At 41.2% G+C, this 23,624-nt stretch overlaps 8 protein-coding genes across 13 annotated transcripts in view; 3 read left to right on the plus strand and 5 right to left on the minus strand.

Moving 5' to 3' along the window:
- Positions 1-113: 113 nt before the first annotated feature.
- On the plus strand, positions 114-3,660 carry LOC138139463 (uncharacterized). The gene is made up of 3 exons (XM_069059749.1): positions 114-1,495; positions 1,551-1,678; positions 1,737-3,660. The coding sequence occupies exons 1-3, from the start codon at positions 1,451-1,453 to the stop codon at positions 2,392-2,394; spliced, it is 831 nt and encodes a 276-aa protein (XP_068915850.1). The 5' UTR covers positions 114-1,450; the 3' UTR covers positions 2,395-3,660.
- On the minus strand, positions 3,255-7,083 carry LOC138139441 (thioredoxin domain-containing protein 11). Of its 2 annotated transcripts, none has more exons than XM_069059717.1 (10): positions 6,678-7,083; positions 6,195-6,630; positions 5,967-6,143; positions 5,727-5,918; positions 5,590-5,677; positions 5,091-5,542; positions 4,812-5,039; positions 4,573-4,766; positions 4,396-4,525; positions 3,255-3,641 (listed from the first exon to the last, which is right to left on the minus strand). In XM_069059717.1, exons 1-10 carry the CDS (start codon positions 6,917-6,919, stop codon positions 3,396-3,398), a joined length of 2,385 nt encoding a protein of 794 aa, XP_068915818.1. In that variant the 5' UTR covers positions 6,920-7,083; the 3' UTR covers positions 3,255-3,395. The 2 variants fall into 2 exon arrangements, with proteins under 2 accessions (XP_068915818.1, XP_068915819.1); XM_069059718.1 differs by having other exon boundaries at positions 3,255-3,605; positions 6,678-7,082.
- A 230-nt stretch (positions 7,084-7,313) lies between these two features.
- On the minus strand, positions 7,314-8,978 carry LOC138139455 (pre-mRNA-splicing factor RBM22). The gene is made up of 5 exons (XM_069059741.1): positions 8,802-8,978; positions 8,695-8,748; positions 8,375-8,638; positions 7,962-8,323; positions 7,314-7,902 (listed from the first exon to the last, which is right to left on the minus strand). Exons 1-5 carry the CDS (start codon positions 8,853-8,855, stop codon positions 7,374-7,376), a joined length of 1,263 nt encoding a protein of 420 aa, XP_068915842.1. The 5' UTR covers positions 8,856-8,978; the 3' UTR covers positions 7,314-7,373.
- A 76-nt stretch (positions 8,979-9,054) lies between these two features.
- Positions 9,055-12,900, plus strand: flr (actin-interacting protein 1 flr). Its single transcript, XM_069059721.1, has 9 exons — positions 9,055-9,293; positions 9,413-9,534; positions 9,588-9,678; positions 9,734-10,062; positions 10,109-10,393; positions 10,448-10,918; positions 10,972-11,205; positions 12,261-12,411; positions 12,469-12,900. The coding sequence occupies exons 1-9, from the start codon at positions 9,278-9,280 to the stop codon at positions 12,576-12,578; spliced, it is 1,809 nt and encodes a 602-aa protein (XP_068915822.1). The 5' UTR covers positions 9,055-9,277; the 3' UTR covers positions 12,579-12,900.
- LOC138139464 (protein bric-a-brac 1-like) lies at positions 12,834-13,996 on the minus strand. Of its 2 annotated transcripts, XM_069059752.1 has the most exons (4): positions 13,732-13,996; positions 13,466-13,639; positions 13,234-13,363; positions 12,834-13,188 (listed from the first exon to the last, which is right to left on the minus strand). In XM_069059752.1, the coding sequence occupies exons 1-4, from the start codon at positions 13,909-13,911 to the stop codon at positions 12,902-12,904; spliced, it is 771 nt and encodes a 256-aa protein (XP_068915853.1). In that variant the 5' UTR covers positions 13,912-13,996; the 3' UTR covers positions 12,834-12,901. The 2 variants fall into 2 exon arrangements, with proteins under 2 accessions (XP_068915853.1, XP_068915851.1); XM_069059750.1 differs by having other exon boundaries at positions 12,834-13,363.
- Positions 13,997-14,133: 137 nt separating this feature from the next.
- On the minus strand, positions 14,134-15,884 carry LOC138139459 (protein phosphatase 1 regulatory subunit 7-like). 2 transcript variants are annotated; one of them, XM_069059746.1, is made up of 4 exons: positions 15,733-15,884; positions 15,385-15,661; positions 15,180-15,342; positions 14,134-14,771 (listed from the first exon to the last, which is right to left on the minus strand). In XM_069059746.1, the coding sequence occupies exons 1-4, from the start codon at positions 15,755-15,757 to the stop codon at positions 14,286-14,288; spliced, it is 951 nt and encodes a 316-aa protein (XP_068915847.1). In that variant the 5' UTR covers positions 15,758-15,884; the 3' UTR covers positions 14,134-14,285. The 2 variants fall into 2 exon arrangements, with proteins under 2 accessions (XP_068915847.1, XP_068915846.1); XM_069059745.1 differs by having other exon boundaries at positions 15,715-15,873.
- A 1,022-nt stretch (positions 15,885-16,906) lies between these two features.
- ATPsynF (ATP synthase, subunit F) lies at positions 16,907-17,547 on the plus strand. The gene is made up of 4 exons (XM_069059756.1): positions 16,907-17,067; positions 17,135-17,233; positions 17,285-17,401; positions 17,461-17,547. Exons 1-4 carry the CDS (start codon positions 16,989-16,991, stop codon positions 17,487-17,489), a joined length of 324 nt encoding a protein of 107 aa, XP_068915857.1. The 5' UTR covers positions 16,907-16,988; the 3' UTR covers positions 17,490-17,547.
- Positions 17,539-23,624, minus strand: part of LOC138139446 (uncharacterized) — a 42,458-nt gene continuing 36,372 nt past the window's right edge. For 2 of the 3 annotated variants that reach the window (XM_069059724.1, XM_069059726.1), the window contains 3 exons: positions 21,725-22,077; positions 21,538-21,677; positions 17,539-18,878 (listed from right to left, as the gene is read on the minus strand). In XM_069059724.1, the coding sequence (XP_068915825.1) occupies positions 18,738-18,878; positions 21,538-21,677; positions 21,725-22,077 (634 nt within the window). In that variant the 3' untranslated portion in view covers positions 17,539-18,737. The remainder of the gene's footprint in view (positions 18,879-21,537; positions 21,678-21,724; positions 22,078-23,624) is intronic. The other variant, XM_069059725.1, reaches the window with a different exon arrangement.

Genomic DNA, 23,624 nt, shown 5'->3' on the forward strand with positions numbered 1-23,624 from the left:
GTATATTTTACAACAGTTACGAAATTCATACTTTTTTCATGAATTTGCGTTTTGATTAACGAAGACGGAGCCCGTGTTAATCAAGCAAATGAGTGAAAAAGAGACTTTCCTAACGTGTTGTACACGAAATGTTTTTGCATATTGTAAGTTGAGAAATTTGGCCTAAAAGGATTTATGCAAAAAAAAGGACGCTGTATTGTAGAGGTAATGTCAAAACGAAACATGACATCACGTGGTTTGCGCAGAAGACGAATGTAGATCTTGGATCAGTTTAATCCAGCTTACGTATATGACAGTGGCGAAGTCAAAAATTTTCTTTTGTTTACGCTATAGAGGGTGTTAGGGAAATGTTCTGAAGATGAAGATAGTTTTTATTATTCTATTAGAGGTTCTGCAACAAAAGTAGATGACCTGGGTGTAGAATTTCTTTCATCAGATTAAGAAAATTGAGTTTTGCTTAAGTTTTTGTCCCTAAACGACGCCCCTGTCAGCGGTAAATTGGAGAGCGCGCATGCTAAGCTCCGCCCTGTCATGTTTCGTTTTGACTTGAGCTCTAATCCAGTAAAGACATAATTGTCAGGTATACCAACCGAAAAACACTGATTTACTACTGATAAATCTTTGTTGGATGCAATTTAAGGATTTCATTTTGTTCTGTATAAATTAATATACATTTTTTCGGCGTGATGTTGGATCGGTACATGTCAAATGATATGACAAGTGACAGTTCGTTGATAGTTGTTGACGGCTTCTACGCTTATTGTTTGTCACTTGTGTTGTGTAATAGTTATTTATTTAACGAGTTCGTGTGTAATTTTGGCTTTTTTTGGCATGAGTGGACCAGTTTAAAACTCGAGTGAAACGAGAGTTCTAAAGGTCCACGAGTGCCAAAAAAAGCTCAAATTACATAAGAACGAGTTGAATACAACGTTTTTTTGTTCGACGAGCCCCTTAAAGGCTCCACATCGCTAAAAATCTTGAAAATTAGCTTGACGTTTCGTTTTGACAAGTTGTCAAATTTATCAAAATCCGTTCACACAGGAGAAAATTCTCAAATTCTGACAGTGTCGAACAAAAAAATAAAAAAAACCTTGCTAAAAATTCAAATCAATTTTGCCCGTTCATTTCATAATGTTTATTATTTTAATCAGTAAATAAATAGCAATTGTTTGATACGCTACTGGTCAATTTAAAGGCGCGCATCTTAAGCTCCGCCTTTGTCCTGTTCTGGTTTGCTGGTTTGAACATGTGTTCTGTGGTTTGAATCACGGTCCAACCAGCTGTGCTAACCAGTGTCCACGATATACATAAGAACTTCTTTCTATCTTGCCAGTAGCCAGAGGGTAGCCAGTGTCTAACTGAAACTGTATTCTCTGGTCTGTCAATAGTGTCAATCAATATCTTGAATTCTTGAAGTTTGTGGGGTACCTATGCACCGGGTACAAGCACCATGTTCGAATTTGAACGGGATGACCGCCATCGAATCTTTCGCGAGGTAGAATGAAAATATTAAATCAAAACGCAATTCATAACCTCAAAACTGATTGCAGGCATCTGCAGCCATAAGCTCCAACAAGATCGACTCTCTGAAACAAATCTTGGCCTCCTGCCCAGAATGGTACAAACTCAAAGACTGGGACGACTACAACCTCTTACACATAGCTGTCCTTTTCAAAAAGTATGATCCAATTTTCTCCCTGTTTTAATGAATTATTTATACTTATTTGTAAATCCAGACATGCAATTTTCGACTATTTGCATTCATTCAACAAAATAAGTCTAGAAGAGACCAACAGATTTGGAGATACGACGTTGACAATTTGCCTTACTATGAAGGACATGTGTACTTCAGTGAATACAGAAGACTTTGCCATAAAACTGATCCAGCTGGGCGCCAACATAAACCCCCGCTGTCGCAACAACGACTCCCTCCTGCACATTGCTGTAAGAAAATACTTTCTCAGAGTTGCCAAGTGTTTGATAGAGAGGGGTGTCGATATCAATGCCCAAAACGACGACGGTAAAACTCCCTTGCGCGTGGTTGGCGACAGACAAGATTTCCGTGAGATACATATAGATTACAAACAAACACGAAAAGATTTCGAGGAGGGTGTGAGTTTGCTACTGTACTATGGTGCTGACGCGTCCATTTGCGACGACAAAGGTGTCTCGACATTTGAACAATTCGTGTTATGGCACGCTTGGGCGTTTGCAGTTCTGGAACACTTGTTTGACCTCACGTACGACTCGTACTCAGAATGTGTGATTTGTCTGAAGGCCCTGGAGTACTTGATGCTTAACGGGTCGCCGCTGTTTTACAAAGTCATGGATCGAGTGACCGAAGTGAGTCTGGATAATTGCGTGTTGGCACATGCTCCGTTTTGGATGAAATAATGAAAACGGACCACTTGCGAGTTTTCTTGGAGAAATTCGATCACGTAGTTGACGAAATGTTGTCAGACGATAATTGTTGCTCTACCAGCTGGACATGGCCTTTCAATGAGACTTCCATAGACAATTTCAGACTGTTGTTGGAGAGTCACCTCGCCCCCAAAACCATTGAGTACATCCAGCAGATGTCGATCCCGTTTATAATGTCCATGGTGCAGCGAAAAACCCCTGTAAAAGCGGACGTCGACTTGATGCAGTATCTGCTGACTTTTGGACTTGGAGTCTCCTTCTCGGACATAGAGAAAGTCTACAACTTGGACGGATACAACGACCTCTTCAAGACCATGTTGCACATGATCCCCATCCCCGAGAGTCGCGAGATTGCCAGATGCGACGTACTGCCAAGGATAATCTGTGACATTCATTTCGATCTAGAAACGTTCCTCAAAGACCCCCACGATTGCTCAGTGAACTCGATGAAAATACTGTTGGATTACTTCGCTAATCCTAGATTTAGAGATTATTGTTTGCGACGGGATGTTAACTGTGTTACGAAAAAAGTCAAACGTTTACCGACAGTTCCTATTCTAGTAGAGTTAGCGAGAGACGCCACGCGCAAATTCCTCATAAGCACATATAAGAGCACGAGGGCAGCACAGTTTTATTCGTTGCTCAATTGGTTGCCCATCAGTACAACCCACGAGAAAATTCTCTCGTTCGAGACCCCCCTGTACCGATAGTAAGTTTTGTACCTTTTATACTTGTCATAAGATGTTTATTAAACCAAATGTGGAGAGCTGTGTTGATTGGTGATTTTTCAACTCGTCGCGAGAGGCGCTGGTAAACGTGTCAAACACTCGAGAATGGATTTATAAAATTTACTCAACCGTATCACAGATATAATGTAAAAACTAAAACGAGCAGTTGGTGGAGACATCCCAAATGAAGTCGATTCGGAATGTTGGTTCCTCTCTAAGTGCACTTGGTGAGCCTTCTCCTCCACGTCAGTCTCGCACTTTAGTCAGGTAACTTCTGATTTTCACGACCTCTTCTGGAGAGTGAGCGAACAACAAGTGCAAATGTCGCAACACTTGCAACTTGTGCAAGACGTTCTGCTTTCGGGTCGAGTTGCGCCACTCTTTCAGCGTCTTGTCGATGACGGTAAGCGTCTCCATGCGTACGGACGCCACGCACTTGCTCTTCTCGTCGGCGAACTGAAACGCAAGTGGAGAAGTTCGCGATGAAAGTCCCTAGATATATAGTCCAATTTTTTTAACAATCAATTGTCAAAGTGTTGACATGTTGGTATAAGCCACTGGTTATTTGATAGTTATTAGATTGGCAACGTAAAATGTCAATTGTATGTCAGTCATTTTGATGTGAAAGCGCTTGCGCTATTGAAGCCGCAATTACATTTAAATAAAAATACAAAGTTAAATGAGTTTCCGAAAACAAGGATCTAACACAACGAGAAAAATTGGCTATGTTTAGATTACGTGAAGAAATGCAGACAGAAAAACCGACCATGCTAAATTGCAGTAAAGATGCTCACATCATATTCGAGGTATTTTCTTTTAATATATGGGTTCGTCACTGCGAGGAACTGATTAGAGAGGATTGGAAAAAATTGATGGGAAATCTACCAATTGAGGACATTCCTCTTCCGCAGAATCATATTTGGAAGACGATTGGGGGTTAGATTCTCAAAATGAATAGGTAAACTGCTTATATAACCCATTAAATAAATTCTCATTTTCCTGTATATGTTCAGTTGCACTTTTTAGTGTCATTATCCTCTTTATTTCTTGTCTTTTGGTATAAAATTTGGTTACACCTGAAACTTTTCTGACATTTGAAAATTACTGATATAACCTCAAACCTGATCTAGGGAGATTTTACGATAGAGGTGTCCCGAAACGAAAGGTTTTAGGGTGGTACAGCCTGGTCTTTGGACTTTATATCTAGGAACTTTATTCGCGATTCGGCCACAGCGCCGCCACTCACCTTAGTTTGGCAACAAATCGACCACATAGTCTGCAATTTTAGAACCGGCTCGACGTTGGCCAGTATGAATCCGATGAGATTTGGCACCGTAATCTGAAGGTTCTTGGGGAAAGCGCGCGACTCGGACTTTCTGCAAGACAAACGTCAACTGTCACTCGACAACAAAATGGCTCTTACCTGTTCGCCGGGATGAACAATATCGTCGGGTAACTCTCCATCGTGTACTCCCAGGGCAGCAAATTGGCGTCGCCGTCGATCCGAGCGAAGACCATATTCTCGACTCCGAAGAGCAACTTCGCGGCTGTCAAAAACACGTACCCTATCCCGTTACAAAACGAACACTGTTTGGAGTAATAAAATACAACGACGACCTACGACACACCATCAGCGACGACAAGACAATCGCGACTTGTTACCTTGTTCGGTTGGAGGATTGTGTCGAGGAAATTATGAGTGGCTAGTTCGGTGACGCAGAAATGACTCGACTTGGAGCAGTCCAGGTGAGGGTAAAAGTGATTAGATTTCGTCTTGAGGTGAACTCTGGAGCGCAGAGATCTGGAAAGAGTATTCTGGGTGAAGTTGCGAATGAATAAGCGAAGGTTTGTTCCGTTCAAGTTGGCGGCCATGATGTGGTGCGTCTCCATCTGCAAACCAATCCCTTTACAACAAAAATTGACACGTGACGGTTATGTCACCTTCTCGTCTACAATAACCACTCCAGTCTTCTGTACCGAGGTCGACAAGTCCACACCTAACTTTTCGGCGAAGTGACTGAACCTCAAACTGTCAATCGCGACAAAGCCTAAACTCGAATTGGTTTGACAGGCAAAACCGGTCACGTCCAGTGAATTTTCGACACGCCTTTCAAAAATGGGCGGGGCGTACCTGTGAGCCAATAAAAACTCTCGGCACGCCTCCTCGGCTACAGTTTTCAGTAGGTGGTCAGGTGACATCGGGTCTACTGTCAATACAGACGCGTCCTTCTCCGGACATATTTTACTGATCATTTCATTACTGACGCAATTGCATATGTCTTTAAAGGTGCTGTTGGTCCAAATGTTTGGTACGCTTGTCACCACCCTCTTCCCCTCATTTATTCGTCGATTTAAACACCGCTGTCGCAATTTTTGGTAGTTTTCACGACCTCCTACAACACGATGTTAACATAAAGAGAAATAAACTTCCGCGACTTACTTAGTCTTTCTTCTCTGACTAGTTCTCGTCTTTTGGCGGCGTAAGTGTTGTTGGCACAATTGTAGTACTCGTAGGTCACTTCTTTCAACTGGAATGTGATCGATAAAAACAAATTTACTCAAAACGCTCCCTGTTACCATGTCGTAATAATCAACACGTTGAAAGAGTGGATTTTTTGGGGTGAACAGAATGAGGGTGGGTCCCGGTTGCACGAAGCTCGCCAAAGTCAAGCTCTTCATCCCCGTGGGGGCAACCCAACTTGTCACCTGTTGCGAGTTTTTCAGTATCCACGCCGTCAAAGACTCGGGACTCCACTCTCCGTCGTACGTCTACAGAACAAAACACAATCGTTTGATAAAACCTTCAGCGGGACTCACAATTGTTCCGTTCCAGACGTGGAGGTGTATGCTCGGTTCGAGGTCTTGTTTCTGCGGCAGAACCGCGAAAATCGCGTCCCTGAACGGGTCCCTCTCCAGGAACCGCAGCGCTGTCGAATAAAAAACCGCGTATTCGTAGCTCCCCGGCAAAACATTAAGATTAGCGGAGATTACAGTCTGAAATAATTTTAATTGCACAGACGAGTGTTGACATTTTAGAAGACTTACATCATGTTTGCCTATGAGGTCATCAGTATTGTTGGGCCGCACCAGAGGTTTACACAAGTTCTGCAAAAACTTGATCATGTGGAAAGCCTCAAGGGGGCCGTTGTACTGGATGCCTCTGCCGTGCGTGGGGTAGGCGATCAAAACGGGCCATTTGTACACCTTGCTGTACTGTCTTTTGCATTCGCTGCCTGGCTGCCAACAGTTGACTGCTGCGAAGGCTACTTCTTGGTGCATGTAGCTGGCAGTTACCTCGAGCTGCTTCCGGGCCGTTTGGCTCTCGGCGTCCCACGGCGCGTAAAACATGACGAATGCGATGTCAGAAGAGCGCGCCTTTTCGATGGCCTCAGTTATCTGACCTTTGTACCAGTCAGTGATTATGGAGTTTGTGGGGAAGAAGGGGTACGCCGCCGGGCTCTTGCTCACTTTCGGGGGGCTTCTGAAAAGTCAAGCTGAAATGGGGTCGGGTTTCGGGGCGCAACTCACTCGTTGGTTAGCGCAGCATATGCGACCGCTATCAGGACCATCACGATTATTTCTTTGCACAGATTTAACATTTTGATAGCGAACGTGGGACGCGTTTTTGTTTCTGCCACGCCAGGGTCAGCTTTATCGTTGTCACTATCTGAGTCTGTCGCGAGAGCGCCGGTTTCATTATTCTGAGTGGTCCCGGGCTCAGGTGATGGTGAAGTGTTACGAAGACCCGACTCTTGTACCGGAGATGACATACCAAGTTGGCCTCATACCATTGACCCTTGCCCTATTTCACGTAAACTCGTTGTTACCTTCGTTCTTTATTCAATTTAGACAATAGAAAAGTAGGAATTTTGCTATACTTGACATCGTGTCAAAGCACACGTCAGCTGTCACGACGGGTGGTCAATGTCAAAGAGGGCGCCACGTGCGCGACAGATAAAATTAGAACTAATAAATTATTGTCTCCTTTTTACACTTCTCTCAAGTAATTAATTGACATGTTTGCTTTGAGACTTCTAACAAGTAAACAAATAATTACTAGCGTGAAAAACGTTTTTATCTTAAAAAAAAAAACAACTCAATGATACCAACTTTTTTATGCGACGGTCATAAAGTTGGCATTTTACATTTAAATAAAACCAGAGCAAGGGATTACTCATTTTAATAATAAAAAAAAGTTTTACACTTGGTACAAAAAAACTCTTCTTATTCCTGTCTATCCGCATGTAATTGGGTCGCTCCTAACCTAGCCGGATCCTGACTGGGATAATGTACAGTCCCTTTGGAAGCCCCCACTGCTGCTTCACTTGTTACTGTACTACTCGACGCTGCCGCCGGGACGTACGCCGACATTTGAGGAGGATTGAAGAAAAATGGGGGCATAGGAGGCGGTCCGAACATTGGAGGGACTATTAGAGACGGCGGCGGCGGCATATTCGGCAAAGGAATATGTCCCGGTTCCAAGTTGAAAAAGTTGTTACTGAGCTCTGGCAAGGCTCCTGGTAAGCCTGGCACAGGCTCGTAAGCCTCCAGACCTGTAGTGATAGAAGGACCGGCGCGTCCTTGCGACCGTCCCCACTTTATAGTGAGGCGCCGTCCTCCCAAAATTAATTTGTTGAACGTTTTCTCAGCGGCAGTTTCCGCCGCGGCTCTTGAAGTGTACTGGACGAAAGCGCATTGCTGTTTCGGGACTAAACTCACCGACCGAATCTCGCCATATTGGTAGAAATGATCTCTGCAGAAATTAATTTTGTTATCATTGTTCCTCTCAAAACATAATTTATTTATTTATACCTAATATCCTGTTCTGTGAGATTACCAAGATTGCCAATGTACAAAGTGGTGATTGTTTTGTCTTCTGGCGGCGGTAAAGCCGGCATCGCCGCCGCTCGTTTTAACAGTTTATCCGCGACGGGGTCATTGACCCCATAATAGCGGTCTTTGATGTTTTGATCCGCAAGCGGATCTTCAGGATCTGTGGGTTTCTCATGTCTGTAGGGACACTCCTCACCTCTTCTACATTCACCCTTGACCCAAAACGAGCAAACGTGGGGTCTGTTCCTTTTGTAATAGGGTGCCGTGCGCGCCAGACGCATCAACAAGTCATTGGGTTCGTTAAGTTTGTTGGTCAAAACACCTGTATCTGAGCGTTGTAACTGTGAAAAATTAAATAGTCAAGCCTAATCCACAACAAAAAACAAACTAACCTCCCGCTCCATGTTTTGTATGTAATACTCCTTGTTGACGTCGCTTTTTGGCAAGTCATCTTTCAACTTGAGAGCAGCATCACGTACTTGAATAGGTAGACCATATTCTAAATCTAGGAGACATGTCTGACACACATTTTTCAACTTGCTGCATGTCTGACACACTTCAGTTTTCTTGAAGCGCATCCTGGCCCCAGGACACCACCGAAATACGGTAAATGGACGTGAACAAATTTTACATTCTTTTCCATACTTTTCTTTAGTCTAAAAATTAATCGTTAGTTTGCATGGCATGGTATAATTTATGATAGCGTTTGTACCATACGAATGTAAGGGTTGTCGCCAAGACAAGTCTGACACAGAATGGGAAAATCCTGAAAGTTAGGTTAGGTAAGTTTTTGTATGTTTAGAAATCATTCAAACTTACCGCATCCTCCCAGTTTTGTCGATTATATGTATTTGTTGTCTTGGATGTGGCCATTTTAGTTTCAAATAATTTACGACGGTTAGCTTGGCGTGAAAGGGTAGTCAATTAATCAAAAAAACATCACAGTTTCGACAATTTGACATTTGACACATGCTTGAGGTGACGTAATTGCAATGTTGCCAACTTGTAGATGGGAGGATACCTCCAGTGGCGCAGGCGTCATATGGGGGACTACTATAATATACCGTATATGGCAAACATAACCGCTAGATAATAATATATAATCGTGAAATTTGCGAAATAAAATTGTATCGTCCAAGTGTTCATGATCTAACCGTGTGCCAACGGATTTTCTCGAAGACTGCCAAAAGTGACGCCGTTGGAAACATTTTGTAATCGTTTTGTACTCGTGTTCCACTTGACAATTTTCACCATTTCCGGTAAACCGGGTCATTTTTCACACAATAACCGAGAAAATGTCATATGCATCAAGTAAGTGATACAATTTCTTTTGTTTTTTGGTTGACAGCCCCGTGAATTCCTGAGAAATCAAGTGATAAGTGTATAATTGTGATTTTTTTTTGTAATGCAATTTATCTTATCATTTCCAGAGAATATTTATGCGACTTTACCGCGAACTGCGCGTGGACAACCCCTAGTTTTGGGCGGGGACCCCAAAGGTAAAAACTTTCTGTACACCAATGGCAACTCTGTGATCATCCGAAACATCCAAGTGAGTACCTTGCCGCATTTACCAGACCTTGCCTAACAGACGCAAATGTGCAGAATCCCGCGATCGCCGACGTTTACACGGAACACTCGTGCCCTGTGAACGTGGCCAAGTATTCCCCCAGCGGCTTCTACATCGCCTCTGGAGGTTAGACTGCAAACAAAACACAGTCGCGGTTAACGTCACCTGTCACAATTTTCAGATCAGTCAGGTAAGGTTAGGATTTGGGACACCGTCAACAAGGAGCACATCCTCAAGAATGAGTTCCACCCGATCGGGGGTCCCATCAAGGACATCGCCTGGTCCCCCGACAACCAGCGCATGGTCGTGGTGGGCGAGGGCCGCGAGCGCTTCGGTCACGTGTTCATGTCCGAGACCGGCACTTCGGTGGGCGAGATCTCGGGCCAGTCGAAGCCGATCAACTCGTGCGATTTCAGGCCCTCGAGACCCTTCAGGATCATCACGGGCTCCGAAGACAACACTATCGCCGTTTTTGAAGGACCTCCGTTCAAGTTCAAGATGACAAAACAGGTAAGGTGACGATCGAGGTTATGTCACGTGAATGACGCTTGCGCAGGACCACAGCAGGTTCGTGCAAGCTGTGCGCTACTCGCCCAGCGGGAACTTGTTCGCATCGGCGGGATTCGACGGTAAAGTGTTCATCTACGACGGGACCTCGTCGGATCTGGTCGGGGAGGTCGGCAGTCCGGCCCACAGCGGTGGAGTCTACGGGGTCAGCTGGAGTCCGGACGGGAAGCAGTTGCTGACCGCGAGCGGCGACAAAACGGCCAAACTGTGGGACGTGGAAACGCGGCAAGTCGTGTCCGAGTTTGTCTTAGGGTCTACCGTCGAAGACCAACAAGTGAGTCATCTTGTGATGCTTTGCTTGTCAGCATTGTGCCTGCTTTGTCTTTAGGTGTCATGTTTGTGGCAAAACGAACATTTGCTCACCGTCTCTCTGAGCGGCTTCATCAACTATCTGGACGTAAACAACCCCACGAAACCCCTCAGGGTTGTCAAGGGTCACAATAAACCGATAACGGTCCTGGAACTGAACGAAGATCGCAGCGTGATCTTCACCGGGTCCCACGACGGTAACGTAACGAGGTGGACCGCCGACAGCGGCGAGAACGATCGCATCGAAGGAGTGGGACACGGCAACCAAATCAACGGAATGAGAGTCAACGGAGGTACTCTGTACACTTGCGGAATCGACGATTCGTTGAAACAGATCGACATCGAAAAAAATACGTACAAGGGACAAGACTTGAAGTTGGGATCGCAGCCCAGAGGCATGGACATCTTGAAAGAGAAGAACATCGCAGTGACGGCGAGCGTCAACGAGATTACGGTGGCGCAAGATAATCGCAAGCTTAGCACGTTGAAAGTAGGTATAACGTAAATAAAATGTCTTGTTGCAACATGTTTGATTGGTTCAAGGTCACGTATGAACCTTCAAGTGTGAGCGTGTCGCCTAGAGGTCACGTGGCCGTGGGCGGAGCCATGGACAATAAGGTCCATCTGTACGAACTGAAAGGTACAGATTTGGCGCCGTTGCAAGAACTCGATCATTTGGGGGCGGTGACGGATGTCGCGTATTCCCCCGACGACAATTATCTGGTGGCCTGCGACGCCCACAGGAAAGTCGTTCTTTACAGCGTGCCCGAATATAAGGTAAGTGGCGAGTGTTTTGTTGACTCGAACGATCTATCAATGTTCAAACAATTTTATCATCGAAAAATGTCAATCGATTTGTTTGATGGAAAAACATCATCATCATGCAGACCACGAGACCAAAGTGTGTTTTCATCCCTCGTGTAATTATTGCTCTCGATGCACTGGTGCAACAGACTTGCATTCAGGGTGAAAAGAAGTCTCTCCTCATATACGGATATCGATTCAATACGCTTCATTCAATACGATTCATTTTTTTCGTAACACATTAGTCATGCCATAAATACTGTTTTGACATTAAACCCATCCACAGTGTTTCAAAAAATTGTTGGAAACACTGTTGCCGGTAAAGGTCGACATCGGTCGTTTGGACGTCAGAGTTGTGTAAAGTCACGGTGCAGACAATTTAGCAAAGAAAAACGTTCCGCTTATACCGCTACATCCGTTTTTATTACATAATAAAAAACTGTCAGTCATAATGACATAACCATGATGTGAATAACCGGCATGTTCAAAAGTGTAGTTTGAATTATTTCCACAGAGCGCAGCGTGTACTGGCGCTTTTTGGGGATATTATTCATCTCAAGTTTTTGTCACTGACAATTTTTCTTGTTCAAATGACATTTTGAATTTGAACTCAAAAAACTCCTCGTTTTTTGCTGCTTTGAAATTAAAAATTGGTTGTTTTTGTGCTTAGTGTGGTTATTGTTCTTCATTATATTGCGTATTGATTGTTATTTTTGTGAATCGAGCGTTTTATGGCACCCTAATCGGCCGAAATTGGCTCTTCCTCGGAAACGTTTTCATGATGCATTTTTAATGAAATGAACAGGCCTTTTATGTCATACCTATATTGTTATCAAGATCGATGACCACCACGAATCACTTTCGTTTTTCAAGCGATTTCTTAAGTTTGTTCGAATGTCACTTGTTGAAATAAAAAAACGTACTGTTATTTCACGCATTCGAGGACAAATTTCAGAACGTAAGTAGAACAATTCTTTGCACCCGTGAATCTTTTAAACGTGTCAATTAACACGAGACGAATTCATCAGCTCGCCACGAATCAAGAGTGGGGTTTCCACAACGCTCGCGTCAACAGCGTCGCTTGGTCCCCCGATTCGTTGTTGGTCGCCAGCGGCAGTTTGGACACGAGCATCATCATCTGGTCGGTGGAGAAACCGGCGAAACACATCATCATCAAAAGTAAGCTGGTGCTGAATGTGACGTGAAAAGTGGTGAAAACCGACCGATTGGTTGCAGATGCCCACGCTCAAAGTCAGGTGACCAGACTGGCCTGGTTGGACAACCAGACGTTGGTCTCGGTAGGTCAGGATTGCAACACGAAACTGTGGACCATCACGAAGTTCTAAGAGAATGTGTTCGATTGTCATTTTTTTATTTAACATTTATTTTCTGCATTTAACGTGTGATTTCGTATGGCTTTTGTTTATTTATTGATGGAGGTAGGGTGATGCAGTAGAGAGAGTCGCTGGCCTAAGCCGGAACCTTGCGGTCCGCCGGATTTGTCAATTATTTTATTTATTTATTCGAGAGTACGTTCTTTTCTACTATTAATAATAATAATGTAAATATGGAGGAGTGTTATGAAAAAAAAAACTGCTAAATCATCCAAATACTATTAATCTAAAAAGTATTATTTTTGTTTATATGAATAAATATAGCTGTCCGATGCTCAGGTAATTTTCTTCCGCTTCCTGGTGTGGTACTCCTCGGGGTGTCTGTAGGAGACGTGCTTCCTGAGAGCGTCCCTGCTCCTGGAGACGTGGGGGCACGACTGGCAGGCGTGGTAGGCCTCCTCGTGCGTCTCCATGTGGACCCGGAGGTTGTACTGGTTGCTCAAGTACTTCCCGCAGAGGAAGCACTTGCACGTTTCGGACAGGTCCCTGGGGGCTCGCTTGACGGACGAGACGTAGGCGTCGTCCTCTTCGTCGTTGTTCTTGAGAAAAGTTTCGGCAAAACCTGCAAACTGGCATTGAGTGAGGGGAGTGCGCTTCGGGGGCTCACTTTCGGCGGGTTTGTCCCAGAGGGCGGGTTTCGGGGGAGTGGCGTCGAGGTCTTCGGTCGCTTTCGAGGCGGCATCCTTCTCTTGTCTTTTGTCGCTGGAAATGTCGCTTTGTACGGGTTTTTCAGGTACCTGAAGTAACAACACGTGTCAGCGTTTGAATTTGGCGCCGAATCGGCGCTATCTCGTTGGTTGAGCGCGAGCGCCCTCGGCGGCAAATTCGAAAAGTCGCACCTTCATATCACATAATCCCTGGATCTTGAGGAGGCGGGCCAGGGAGAGCAGGCCCGGCAGTTGCTCCTTGGAGACGACGCACTGGCCCCTGTAGATGAACGCTAGGACGGCTTTCATGTCGTTGAGGGAGACGTTGTGCAGCACGATGACAGGGTGTTGGGTGTCCCCCATTTCCTGAAGGACGTGGGCGGAATGTCGGGTAAAAATAGCGCGGCTAAATGCGTCGTCTTTCCACAAAAATGAGGCGAATTCGACGAAAAACTCACCTGGAACAGCTGGAAAAAGTAGACGCTGCACATCGCGAGCACCAGCTTGTGCGCCTTGACGGTGTGCGAGTCGACAGATATTGTGACGTCGGTGAGGACGTCCGATTCGAGGAAAGCGGACAGGTTCTTGAGGAGGGTGAGTTCTTGGTAGTGCCACCGGAGGACGAACTGCTCGCTCATCGTAACGCGGAGCGGTCAGGCTGACGAGGAAAAATCATGGGAACTGGCCCACAAACCCAGAATTTATCCAGCTTGGCTATTTATAAAACCACTGGAGAACAAAACAGGTGCCAGCAAATTCGCGCTAACCTAACAAACTTGTTTTTTCCAAACAGAAATAACACCAAGGAACTTTTTTTTTATTAAGGATTCACGTTGGAACGTTAGATACAGCACAGTGTGTCACTTACAAAAATTATAACCTTTATTCAAACGGTATAAACACTACTACTCGGTTTTACTATTATTAGATGCCTAAAATTAATCATTAGCTAATCAAGAACCGCGATTAGTTAAAAAAATAAAATCAAATGGATTCCAATAAGACAGATGGATTAACATTGACAGAGAGTCGCGTCTATTTGGGTGAGGGTGGGGGCGATCATCTTCAGTTTTCTTCTGTACATGGGGTCGCTGTCGATCGGGTTCCTCTCCAGGTACACCGTTGTAAGTTTCTTGTTTTTGGACAAATTTTCGACTGTAGCCCACTCGGACACCTGATTATCGTTCATCCAGAATTCTTCCAAATGCTTCAAATGGTCGACGTTCTCGATGGTTTTGATCTTGTTCTTGGCCACGTCGAGCGTTTCCACCAGTGGGTTGTGCGATAAGTTCTCGATTTTTGTGATACCGTTCTCTGACACGTACAACTCAGTCAACTTGCCCAAGCTGTCTAAATTCTCAATGACTGTGATTCTGTTGCTTTGCAAGCTCAAACAGGTCAGGTTGACTAACGCGTCCAGGTTTTTTATTTTTGTTATCTTGTTTTTGCCCAAGTAGAGATGAGTCAGGGAGGTCATGTCTTCAAGGTTTTCTATCTCCTGTAACAGTTTTTATCGCTTTGGTACTAATCAAAAAAACAAACATACTGTTGGAACGTTAGATGTGAATTGAGGACTTGTCGTTAGGTTGGCACTACCGGTAAAAGTAACTAGGCGCGCCAATAAGATAATCGGAATTTATGTGACAGATCTCACTAACGTCTAGTCAAAACCAAATATAACCACCAACACTGCATTCTACCTAGAAAATCAACCGGCAACGTTGTATACTTAGATTTGATTGGTCTAGCATCCTAGTAATATCAAAATTGTCATTATACACTTAGTGTAATTTTGTTTTCACCAACATAATTTAACAGGTGGTGGTTATTTGGGTTTGGCATGGCCTATAAAAGTTTTAAGCAACCTTGTGTTTGACAATTCACATCCAAAACGTTTTTGCTTTACTCTGATTTTGTTGTCTCCTAGCTCCAACATGGTTAGATTTTTTAGACATTTGACATTCTTGATTTTTGTGATTTTATTTGAAGACAGGAAGAGTTTTTCCAACTTCTCCAACTTGTCCAAACCCTCAATTTCCTTGATGCGATTAAATGACAAATCTAAAATCCTTGAAAAAGCGACATAAAAACACAACTTGTCTCCTGCTTACTCCAGATTAACCAAAGCGTCTAGATTTTCCATTTTAACTATCTGATTATCATACAATTCCAGCTCGCGAAGGGTCACCAAAGTGTCCAAATTCTCGATTTTTGTGATGAGGTTCCATCTTAAGTACAGCCGTTCAATTTGTGTGAGGGGCTCAAGGTTCTGAAGCTTGTCGATTCTGCCGTGATTCAAGTCCAGCTCGAGCGTCTCTGGATCGACGATCATTATTTCGTTAACAGAAACCCCCTTTTCTTCGGTTTTCTCGGGTGTCGTTCCGCCAGCTAACAATCATCAATTTATTAAGAATAACCGAAGTGATCGAACTCGAACTTACTGCGTTTTGAAGACTCACCGTTGCTTTTACTCGGAGAAGGCATCGCAGTGTTGCCTTGTCACCTTTACCTTTTATTAATCACCCAGTGAGTAATTTGACAACAAACACCCATCGATTTGACACCTAATTATGACGTCATAACATAACAATAATCTGGCAGTCGTACCAACCAGTAACAGTAACCAGTACCAACCTGGAGAAAACAACAATCCGGCCCATTGTTATAATTATAAATAATTATATCGCGCGTTCAAATAAAATCCTGGGCTAGGATAGTTGTGCTTTTTTAAAGCGTATATTAATTGGAGCATGTTGACAGCTAACCTAAAATTTAGGCCCAAAAACATCTTTCTTTTTTCTTTCTTTGCAATGTTTTAGATTAAAAATAGAATAATTCAACGACTCCTATTCTCGAAGCAAATATCTAAGGCAAGGGCACCCTTTGCTGAAAACCACGGCCTCCCAGATATAACGATAGGCTTTTATGACTGATGCTGAAGTTGTCCAAGAACGTGCACATTCATCAAAATTCTCAGGCAAAGTGTTACAGGTTTTTCAACGCACCAAAGTTCGTTCCCAGAGAAAAGAAAATCTCTTTTCTACATGAATCTTGACAAGCGAAAAACAATTTCAAAATTTAAAACTTAATAAAACATTTTTAAAAATAATGGAATAAAATATTTGGACAATTGTTTGTTTCTTTGTTTTTTTTACAAATAAAACCACAATATTAAAAATAGATTAATAAATAGTTTATTTAACGAGTTCGTTTGTAAAATGATGAGTGAAAATATATGCAACTTATTATACATACATCTATGTAGTTCGGCCTCACTTTAGCGCGTCGCGAAATTTGAATAGATCTAGACAGTCTTACTATGTTTAATTATCTGTGCGTAATTAGTAGTTTATTTAATGAGTTCGTGCGTAAATTGGGCCGTTTTTGGCACGAGTGGGCCATTTTAAAACGCGAGTGAAATGTTTAATTGACTGCTGGCCGAGAATTATTACAGATAACTGTATTCAACAATCGATCAAAGTGGTTGTAAATAATGACCATTGATCGTATTGTAATTATAATAAATGTAAGAGAAAGTCATAACAGGCAAAAGTAAGTAATAATACCTTTAGATTGGTATAAAATAGTTATTTATAAGTGTTAATACTTTCGTGACACCAGCGCCCCCAAGCGTTGACATCTGAGTATCTGACTCTGACCGTCATCGAAAACCTTGACGTTTATTAGTCGGGGTGGAATTCGATTGTGGTTTAAAATGGGTTTCGGCGACTATCCAGCGGAATACGACCCCAAAGTGCACGGTCCGTACGACCCCGCACGCTATTACGGCAAGGGTGAGTATCCACGGTGTGATCGGAACCTGGATGACATAACCTATAAATTACATAATCAATCCCTCAGCTGATACTCCTTTAAGCCAAGTGAAGCTTGGAGATCTGGGATCATGGTTGGCGCGCCGTAACAAGACGCCTCCCGCAATGGTAGCGGCCGTCAGTCGCGGTACGTCTTTATTTTCGCAAAAAAAATCACCGCTAATTTATTTGTTGACAGCTTGGTGGAGATGGCAGCATAAGTACGTGCAGCCCAAGAGGGCCGGGATCGCCCCGTTCTTGCAGGTCGTGTCGGGGGCAATGGTCTTTTTCTACGTGATTAATTCAAAGAAACTTAGTAAGTTGGGGTGCAGTTAGCGAGGCGCCCTCTGGTGTTAATTGTTGTTACTGTTGCAGGTCGCCACAAGAATTACAAGTATCATTAATGGAAGTGTTCTCATTTGGAATGTAGTTGGGTGTAATCAATAAAATTGGTTAAGTAATTGCAGCGTTTATTTGTAAAAAAATATTCTAAAATTCTATTAGCCAATTTGTTAATACGTTACAGTTATTTTTAAGAAAACACTCTTTACAAAATATATGAGAAAAATAGACAAAAATGTAGAAAAACCAAACACGCCAAATAGACGCGAGTTCGGTGTGCGAGCTCGCGCCCGTTCTTAACAAGATTTATCACAACCACTCAAACACTCGAGTTCCAACAAAATCAACAATTTTCGTGAACAAGGGCAACATTTACGGCAATTTTTCAAGCTGCGGGCATAGCTGCCGAATTAAAAACATAGTTAAAAAATAACACAACTAAAACCTAAGGCAATACAGCTTAGTAAAAAGTAAAAAAAAATGTATAAAATACTGATTTTGGATTTAATAAGTTAATTATTAAAAAAATGGGTTAAAAATTAAAAGAAATATCACTCAACATGTTAATACTACCAGGTTACGTCTAGATCTAACCGAGATTGATCTGTAATTATTTAATAATACTGAGTAGTACGTGCTTGCAACTGTTAAATAATCACAGAGCAAAAAGAGGGGGCGCGACAAAGAAAAAGCTTAAATACAATAATCATATATATATAAAAAATCTAACAGCTAAAAAAACTACAAAATATTAATAACTCGTTTACAACATTTTTATTAAGTTTCATTATGAAAAATCAACCATCAAAGAGTATTTTATTATTATTATTATTATTTGCATCACATCAAAATAAGAGAATAAATAATGAGTATTTTGGTCAAATTTCGAGAACTGTCAAGATCGCTTAAAATACTGAGTATTGATTACAAACTAAAAAAATACACAAGGTACTACTGGCTTTAAGCAAAAAAAGTTTGGTTACGGTGTCGTATTGGTAATAATGCATCCATGGAAAATATCACATTTGGTGAAAAACAAAAATAAACACAAAAAAAAATTACAGCGAAAAATTTAAGTTACACAACAGAACTGAGTATTAATAATTATTTAAATAAGTAAGTACTGAATCATAAAATAAAAAATAAATAAATATCTACAAAGAACTGGGATGAGAGAAAATCAAGAGAGCTCCGCCGTAAGTAAACAAAACCTAACCTAACGTAACTAAAAAATCGAGTTAGGTGCACTTTTAATTAACCAAGCATTCTGTACGTATCTAGTTAAGTAGTTGGTATCACTGGTAATCGTTTCAATGACTTTCGGTTTCTGTCATTTGAGTGGAGACGAGGTTCAGGGGCAGGTCGGCTATGCTCTCCTCGTCGGACTCGGCTTCGGGGGCGGAACCGCCGGGGGATCCGCCTGTCGGCAAGAACTGGGCGAAATTCGCTGCCTACAACGTTACAAAACATGTTACATGAATTATTGCCACCGACTATTTAACATTGTCATGACGGACAAAATTTGAATTGTTTTCGTCTGAAGTCTGATGACGCCATCTTGTGGTGTAAATCGTAAACATGTCAGTCTATCGGTACAGTAGAATAACGTTCGGTCATTTCATTTATCAAATGTCACTCGCTTCACAGATTTTGCAAAATTATTGCTTACAACAAATTTCAAATTTGGTTACAAAGATAGGCATTTTATTATCCGTTCACGATTGTTTCAAATTCGGACTGTCTATGAAAATCTGACATTTTAGTTGGCAATATTGTGATTTGGCATAATAAATCTGTTTTAGGTTATAATTGAATTACACTGAATCAATTAGGGAATTGACAACAAGACGAATATTTAATAACGAAACGTCATATGACAGAACCTGACGTCAATCTAACAAAAAAATATCGTGGCCTCCTGCGTGTTTAAAACAATCGTGAACGGCATATACATTTGCTCGGTTTTTGTTATAACACTCCCACTTCGCGGTCGTGTTTCAAACTAAAAACCTCGCGCTGTAAAACGTAGCCTACCGCATACGTAAGGTAAATAACTACTCTCGTGTCAAAAATAAATTACTCCCTAGGATTTAGGGATATTCGTTACCAGGTTGCCATAAATTTGGTCAGGTTGGAGGCTATGTGGTTTCTGGTGACAAACAAAAGATATCCCAAAAATGTAAGGCAGCAAGTTAATTGTAACAGTTGCAAATGACTAATTTCTCTCTAAGTGATAGATGATTTTTCGTTTCAATCAATTTTGGTTACTGGCGGCATATTTATTTGGATTTAATCTCTCAATTCAAAGTAATCAACCTTAGGCATTCAAAATTACTTTTGAAAATTCTAGTTACACACAACATGAAAAACGTTATTTCCCTAAAAGTTCGAATTCTAGGGAGTAATTTATTTTTGACACGAGAGTAATTCATTCATAGCTATTGGCCGTAAAGTAAATAACTAATTCATTCATAGCTATTGGACTATTGTTAAAATAAAATACGGAAGGAGTTTGGCGAGTTGATGGAATTAATTCAAGGTCGTGTGATAACTTTAAGCGTAGCTAATCTTTTTTAATTTTAGATAATACATGAATAGAAAAAAAAAAGATAAACAAACATCTCAATCGTATTGTTATTCTCGAAACAAAATAAAATGCAAGAGATAAGAAGACCTACTCGCAAACAGTTTCTTTGTGGTCAACATAACCATAAAACTAACAAAAACAAGATTTTTTCAAATACCTACTGAGGTAATTATTCAATTAAAAAAACAGGTTGCCACATGATAAAATAAAAATGTCATCCAAATTTTCATGAGGTGGTTTTTACTTTAGACCATAAAAAATTTATGTTTCTAATAACAGGTGTTTAAATAAAATTGCGTGAGTTAAACGTTGAGTTTTGTTTTTCGCAGGTAATTTTGATGGCATTTTTTTAAACACTTAAATTTCATTCACACAAACTTGTTACAAAATCATTCCGTAGAAAATAGTTACTTTTTATTAACAACACAAAAAACAAACTGTAGGCAAGTAAACACTCTATTTGTTGTAGACAAATATTGAGTTTACCCTACGCAAATATTTTATTTACTTTTTAACAATCACAATATGTATTTATTATTACGAATCTAAAAATGACTGGCATCTCCTATTTTATTTATGTAATTTGGGTCGCATTGTCTTGTCTGTGAATTAAATAAAACATTCTTAGAAGTAAAACATTATGCAAGGAGTTTACGAAAACAATTTTCTTTGAACATCTTATCCTGTCAGAAATTCAAAAACACGTCACATTTGAGGACTTTCAAGACTAAAAAAGTTAAAATTTTAGTTTAAACCCATTGCAAGAAAGAGAGTCAAAAGACACCTTACTAATTTCAGCACTAGCTAAAAGTACTGAAGCCTGTTCAGCTGTTGTAAGAAAAGTTCTTACAAAAATAAAGAAAAACAACGCTCTAAAAATATTGGAGGCTGTCAAAAGATCTTCAATGTCAGTGGAAATGTATTACAAAGTAACAAATCTAAGTTTACAGGGAATAATTGTGGGGGAGGATAGGTTAAGGTTTGAAATTGTCTTTCTGTTGTGAGAATAGAAGATTCGGCAAGAACGAATGCAAAAATGAACAAGACAATTCCAAAATGTTTTAGCTGGATCATTAGTCAGCGATGAAATCGAAATATTTTGGAAGGAGTTAAGTTAGTTTCGTCTTATTTTGAAAGAAACACTATTTATTATAATTCAGAGTAAGTGTCATCGCGGTAGGCGTTGGAAATTTACGTTGGCAGCAAAACCCTTACTAATAATACCCTAATTTTGACGCAGTTGGTATCCTTCGCTGTTAATTTGCTTTTGACAATCGTTTTGTGTTTACTTTCTTGTTATACAATTTGGGATTTCTTTGTTTTGTAAAAAAACACCTGTCTTTTTTAAAACACATTGCACTCAGAATCTTTTTATTTCCAGTGAGTAATGAATAATTGTGATGTAATGACGGTTTCACATGCCACATTCCTCGTACTTTAAAAACCTTACAAACATTCTCGTATTCTATGAAAGCTCTGACACAGCTTTCGATAAAACGTGTCAAAAAATGCGCCTGACTCACTTGTAAATGAGGGTAGGCTGTATTCTTGTGTCCTTGCAGCGCCATCACCAGATGGGGCTGTATCTGACGTCTGAGCGCGCTCAGCATGTCCTCCGTGTCGGTGGTTTCGGCGTTCCCGTGTCCCTTTTTCGGCGCTATAACTAACCAAAATCAAGCGACCGCTACCCCCTCTCGCTACGCTACCAACCTTTGAACTGATTGTTAACGGCGCCGTACTCCCTGCACTTCTCCTTCTCGTTCCGGGCCTCGGCCGCTTTGGGACGTCTGCGTCTCGTGTGGATCGTGTCCCTCCTCATCGTGTGGGGCCTGTCGATGCCGTGGAGTTTGTAGTAGAGACCGCACGCGTTACACACCATCTCTCCTCGCATGTTCCTCCTCCAGATGGTGGTGGTCTGGGTGCCGCAGTTCGTGCACGACAAGTCCACCCTCCTCGCCATGCCGGCCCCACCTTTGCCGCCCTTCACGATCTGCAGGTTGCACCAGGGGCTGTTGCCGGTGAAGTCGGGGATGTAGTCCTCGCCGTCGTCTCGGGCCGGACTTCTGCAACAGTTATTACTATTTACTCTCGCGATTCATCGGACAAAATCCTACAGATAAATCCTTGACATTTGAACGCAACACTCAACCTCCTAAATTTTTAACGTCTTCCATCTCTTTCCCTCCGTAGCTGTTTCCGATTAATCATTCATTCCTTCTTTCCGTCTTTGCATATATTAATGTTTTTCATCTTTCTCTCTTTCATTAAAAGTGTCGCACTATGCTTCTGTAAAATCTCGAGCAAAATATGCCCCCGTGATTTCAACTCTCATTTTGTTTGCATCATAAAATAAACCCTGAAAAATATCTCCCTCATTTTCTTAAATATCTTTTCAAACTTGTTGAAAAGAGATTTTCGCAAAGAGGATTCAATCAAGTTGAGTTACTAATGATGTTTCCTTTATGTTCTTTGGATTTTAAAAGAAAAATATCTGATATATTTTTAACATCTTTTACGGACAAATTAATTTATACTGCATTTCATACGTATCGAACACGTCTGCAATGAAATTTTACAGCAACAGGTGGATCGGATGTCAGGTTAATTAATCGATGACTACGGCTACGAGTGCATCACCTAATAAAGTCTGGGAGCGGCAAAATAGCTTGGTTAAACTTAGCAGCCTCTAGTAATGAGAAGTTTTGTTATGTTAAATATTTGAGGAAAGGTTTCTTTTTAAATTTCTTCTATAGTTCTTTTTTCGTCATTTCATCTTCTCTAACAAATCTATCAAGTAATCTTTCCTTTATCTGTTGTTACAATATACCTCCACATATTTCTTTCATGTTTTGGTGGTTTTTTAATTTTTTTTAGTATTGGATGATACTTATTTCATTATTTTCTTTTTGTAAATATCTTCATATTCAATTAGCTATTGGAGTTTTCCTGGTTAGTACTATTACCCACTTACTATCAATAACAATAAGGAGTAGTAACACCTTCATATGTCATCAGCAGAAGATATGATAAAAAAAAATGCCATCAAAGTTACCTATGAAAAACAAAACTCAGCGCCTTAGCGTAATTCATACAATTTTTAAGTATAGTTAATTTTTTATCAAAGAACCACCAACACCGCAATTTACACCCAAAATAGAACTGGCAACATTGTACACTTTTGATTTAGGGTGAAAATTTTTATAACATAAAAATTGTGGTTATGAAGAGATATTAGTAGCGCAGCAACAACAAATTTGAGAGTTTAATAAATGTCTCACTTTGCGAGGCAAATTTTAAATGCGAGTTTGCCTATTTTCAAGGACATTAAAAATGACAGACGTAGCCAATAGATATCATTAAATTCCCTAAATCTAGTAAAATTTAATTATTGCAATCTAAATCAACATGTCCTGGTTCTTTGATTAAAAAACATACAATAAACAAAAAGCATACATGTTTCATTTTTTATGGTTTACAGTAAAAACCATCTTGTGAAAATTGTAAAACAAACAAAGTTTCTGTTTAGTGCTTAATAAAATACCAAATGACATGACAGTAATGACATCTCAAATAAGAACTGATTTTTGTTTTCCACAGAAAACTTGCAGGG

This window comes from Tenebrio molitor, chromosome 9, assembly GCF_963966145.1.
Source record: "Tenebrio molitor chromosome 9, icTenMoli1.1, whole genome shotgun sequence".
NCBI lineage: Eukaryota > Metazoa > Arthropoda > Insecta > Coleoptera > Tenebrionidae > Tenebrio > Tenebrio molitor.